This window comes from Otolemur garnettii, unplaced genomic scaffold (genome assembly GCF_000181295.1).
Source record: "Otolemur garnettii isolate 467f Iridium unplaced genomic scaffold, OtoGar3 scaffold00013, whole genome shotgun sequence".
Classification (NCBI taxonomy): domain Eukaryota; kingdom Metazoa; phylum Chordata; class Mammalia; order Primates; family Galagidae; genus Otolemur; species Otolemur garnettii.
The window spans coordinates 458,741-463,439 of NW_003852408.1; the positions used below are offsets into that span (position 1 = coordinate 458,741).

At 51.4% G+C, this 4,699-nt stretch overlaps 1 protein-coding gene across 1 annotated transcript in view; it reads right to left on the reverse strand.

Annotated features, from left to right (window-relative positions):
* SAG (S-antigen visual arrestin) overlaps nucleotides 1-4,699 on the reverse strand; it is a 30,549-nt gene that overhangs the window by 9,039 nt on the left and 16,811 nt on the right. Inside the window, exons 10-11 of the mRNA XM_012802157.1 lie at nucleotides 3,503-3,575; nucleotides 502-639 (exon numbers count right to left, since the gene is read on the reverse strand). Coding sequence (XP_012657611.1) covers nucleotides 502-639; nucleotides 3,503-3,575 — 211 coding nt within the window. The remainder of the gene's footprint in view (nucleotides 1-501; nucleotides 640-3,502; nucleotides 3,576-4,699) is intronic.

Below are 4,699 nucleotides of genomic sequence, written 5' to 3' on the forward strand. Positions count from 1 at the left end.
AGCTGGAACCACAGGCACCTGCCACAACACCCAGCTATTTTTTGGTTGTAGCTGTCATTGTTGTTTGGCAGGCCCAGGCTGGATTTGAACCCTCCAGCTCTGGTGTGTGTGGCTGGCGCCCTAGCCACTGAGCCACAGGCACTGAGCCCATGGACTGTCTCTTAATCCTTATAGCCACTCTATGAGAGTGGAACAATTATCACCCTCAGTTTACAGATGGGAGAACTGAAGTTCTCAGAGAGCTCAGGTCCTTTGCCCAAGGTCATCCACAGGACAGGCAGTGGAGAATGAATTAACACAGGGCTGTCCCCAGAGCCCATAAGTGTCATCACCACATCACCCCAGGGTGGGAGTAGGACCCTCATTCAGGCCCCTGTCTGCAGCCTGCATAGCAAACTTCAGGCCGTCACGCTGTGTATGTGCACTGTGAGCCCTGGGCACCCTACAGGAGGGGGAGCCCCTCACGTGTCTCAGGCCACATCCTGAGCCTGGAGGACTCACATGGTGCTGGAGGCCAGGTTGGTGTCCTCGTGCTTGATCTTTCCGTCCAGGGCAATGCCTCTCCTTTCTCGGTTGTTGGCCAGCAAAGGCAACAGCGTCAGCGTCTTAGTCAAAGTGCTGTTTGGTGGCACTTTTTCTCTGGAGGAAGAAAAACAGAGAAAGTTGTTGACTGTACAAGCTACTACTAACCCCCATCAGATCCTATTTGCCATTTAACATCTTCCAGGATCAAATTTCCCAAATCGATTCCCTGGGAAGATCAGCCCAGGTGCCCATGGATGTGCCCGATGAGAAGCAGAGCAGCCTTAGTGAGATCTCAGAGAAGGCTGGCAGCAACAGGAGGGCCTTTCCTCAGCATCTCAGCCTGGTCCAAATTGCTGAGTTTCCAGAACGTTCTGTGGAGTTAAACAAGACCAACTGGCCCAAGAGTCAATCTCCTCCTGAGACTATGAACAACACAGTGGGCTGCAGAGCCCTGTGGCTAGTGTCTGCATCATGCCGGGCTGGAACTAGTAGGGGGATCAGAGTGTGACTGCGTGGTGAGCTGAGGAAAAGGGTGACACAGGGGCCTCCATCTGTGAACCATCACCAGGCTGGCTTGGGTCCGCAGTGGCACATGCTTTTTTTGGTAACAGATCTTCTTGATTATCAGTTAGGTTATGGGTTTCCCAACAAGAGATGGCAGGGACCCCATGCCAAAGGGCAAGTCAGAGATCTGAGCTGGGGACACAGCTGCGTGGGTTTCTTCAGAGCCTGACAGCGTCGCTGGGATCACGACACAGCCTCTGAGGTGGGAAGGTGGCTCTGCCACTCACATGTGCACATGTGCTGGGCCTGAGACCTGTTCTTACAACCTCTCACCTTATCCGCTAACAGCCTCATACCCAGCAGGTGCTCTCAAGATCCCCATTTTGTCTAGAAAGTGTGCCCATGGCCACACAGCTGCAGACTCTCTGCTGCAGACTCTCTGCTGCAGAGCCCGGGTGTATGAGCAGCAGACCTTCTATCCTAGACCCACCAGAGGAAGGTAGGATGTGGCCTGAAAACCCTGCCTAGGAGCTGGCATCAGACTGTTTCCTAACCCGGTCCCCAGACAGCTGGAAGTTGGAACTGCCGCCTCATGAAAGGACTGCCTATCTGATCTCCCTGGAGAGTCTAAAGCAGCAGCAGCTTATCCTGCCTCCAGTGTACTGGAATCTCTTTTTTTTTTTTTTTTTTTTTTTTGAGACAGAGCCTCAAGCTGCCCCCTGGGTAGAGTGCTGTGGCTTCATAGCTCACAGCAACCTCCAACTCCTGGGCTCAAGCGAGTCTCCTGCCTCCGCCTCCCAAGTAGCTGGGACCACAGGCACCCGCCACAATGCCGGGCTATTTTTTGGTTGCAGCCATCATTGTTGTTTGGCGGGTCTGGGCTGGATTCGAACCCGCCACCTTAGGTGTATGTGGCTGGCGCCTTAGCTGCTTGAGCCACAGGCGCCTAGCCGGAAGCTCTTTACAGAACTTTGCTGGAGCCCAGGTGGCTCACATCCTCCATCTTGGTCCTTGTAGAACCTCTCTTTATGAGCATAACTGGGCAGCAGCATCGACGAAGGCAGAAAACGCAACACAAAGGTGACAGGAGTAGGTGGGGCCCTTGGGGTTGAGCTCAGATGAGAGCCATCCGAGCAGCAGAACTTGCCCGAGGACTGCGCCAAGGGCATGGGGCCACTTCCCAGTGCCCTCAGGACCTGGCATGGGATGACAGGCAGTGGCTTGGTTCTAAGAGGCCTGCCCACCAGAGCCCCGGGAGTCATGGGGTTCTGGGATGATGGCTTATGCTTTGTAGCTTTCAGGGGGGCCTTTCACCTGAGACCTGCTACGATGGCCTGGCCCAGCTTCCAGTCTACTCTCACCTTTGGGGGGACCCTGGAATGATTTCCAGTTTCCTGGGAATTGTTTGGCCCAAAATCCACCCAAGAGTTTAAAAGAGGCCCAGATAATGCTATATGTTAGAGGAAAACTCAGCCAGGAGCATTTATCCCTGTTGCTGCTGGGCACATGCCACAAGGCAAGCCAGGGCCAAGACCCCCAGGGAACAAGGATGGACAAGGATGACCCTAAAAGGCAGTACAGAGCCCAGTCCAGACACAAAGGAGGCAGCTAGGGAGTGGCAGTTCTTTCCTGCTTTCCTCCCCTGCAGACCTGAGTTTCAACTGAAGGCTGAATCTGTTTCAGTAATAGTAACATTTTTCCTTAAAGTTGCCTTTTGAATATTAGGTAATATTGTCCTAATGAATCAATTTGTCTTTCCTCACCACCAACCCCAGCCTCCCTTCACCCTGGCAGTATTTTGTTACATACAGTGGTGCTTAGAATACACCAGAAGTGAAGACGAAAGAGCTGCCTGATCTATCAGGCCTGCAAAGCCTGTGTGTTAAATAAATCCATTTGACTTCTTGGCACAAAGCAAAACTGAGCAGGTGTCTCATGCCAGCATGGAGGAGCCGTTTGCAGGATTTTCATTTGGTTTTGATTCTAATAAAAGGAGGACGGTCATTCTCAACAGCAGGCTAGAAGGTACGAGTACATCATTCTAATCCAGCTCTCATTGGTGCAAGATTTGTAAACTGAGGGGGTCAAATGATGGGACTCTGTCTGGGTGGATAGTTTGTGTAACTCTGGTGGGGGCAGAAAGAGCATCCATTCCTCACCGCTCATTCCCAGGATAAATAGAAAGGCCCTGCTTTCCCATGGTGACATTCCTGACTTTACTTCTCTCCTCTCCATCATTCTTTAGCTTGGCCTCAGCCTCAGACACCCTGTGAGATGGGTGACGGACGTGTAAGGCAGACACAGGGTGAGCTGTTAACTTTCTTTGCAGCCCTCAGAGGAAGACAAGGGGAAGGAAGCGGCAGCCCGGCCGGCTAGCTGAGCTTTCTAGTTCCCTCTTCAGTGATGAACAAAAGAGGAACTTGACAAAGAAAGCTGAGCCGCCCAGGAAATGGAAGCCCAACCAGTCACTCACTGTGCTTCCTCCATGGCCACCGGCTTGACGTAATAATCACTTGAGTAGAGAACCACATTGGCCACTTGTTCCACTGCAAAGAGAAGACAGGAGTCGGGTGATCAGCCCTGGGTCCCTCCGTGCACATGCTTGGACCCTGAGGGCCTTCCAGAGACACACTGCCCCCTGTCCTCAGGTGACCACTTAGTCCACTTCCCAGGCTTGGCCCCCAGACTGCAGCTTCAAGGCTACAGTTTCCAACTTCTGTCCACAGGCCATTTCTGGTCACCCAGAACCAGTTCTTACCTGTGACCCAGCCCAAGACTGCAGCTCTTGGAAGACATGTGCTCTCCTTGGAGCCATGATGCACCCCAGGTGTCCTCCAACTATCTGCCAGCGCCCCAGAACTCACTGTCTGCCCTCCTTCCCCAGCCCCAGCCTTTTCCAATATCTTCTATCTTATCTAATAAGCAACTTCGCTCCTGCTCTCCCAGAAACCACCCAGAGGCCGTGCAGACTTGATCTGTAGGTAGGATATGGTAGATAGGAAGGTGGGCCCTGGAGCCAGGCTAAATAGGTTCAAATCTGCTTATCTGTCAACCATGGGGTACGTTATCTAGCTAGTTAAGCCTCAGTTTCCCCATCAGCAAAATGGGGGTGATAATTACATGTAACAGGGAAGTTGGGAGGATTAAAAAGCTAACTTTACTTTCAAATCAATTCTGAGGATTAAAAGGACACAAGTTGTGTGAAGCATTCAGCATAGTGCCCAGCCTACAGAAAGCAATTAACATTTAGTTTCAGAAAACGCGCAGCTTCTTTCAAGGTTAGTGGCTTTGCTATTAGGATTCATAAAACTTTCAGGAATAATTTTAAATCAAAATATTGAATGATACTTGATGAATCCTGCTGCTATAATCTGAAAGTCTATGTCCCTTCACAACTCATATGTTGGCTGGGCGGTGTGGTGGGCACCCATAGACCCAGCTACTCAGGAGGCTGAGGCAAGAGGATCACTTGAGCCCAGGAGTTTGAGGTTGCTGTGAGCTATGATGACACCTCTGCACTTGAACACAAGAGACAGAGCAAGACTCTGTTCCCCACCCCCCAAATTCTTATGTTAAAATATTAATCCTAAGGTGACAGTAGTAAGAGGTAGAACCTACTGGAAGGTGATGAGGCCATGAGGACAGAGCACTCATGAATGGGATTAGTGCC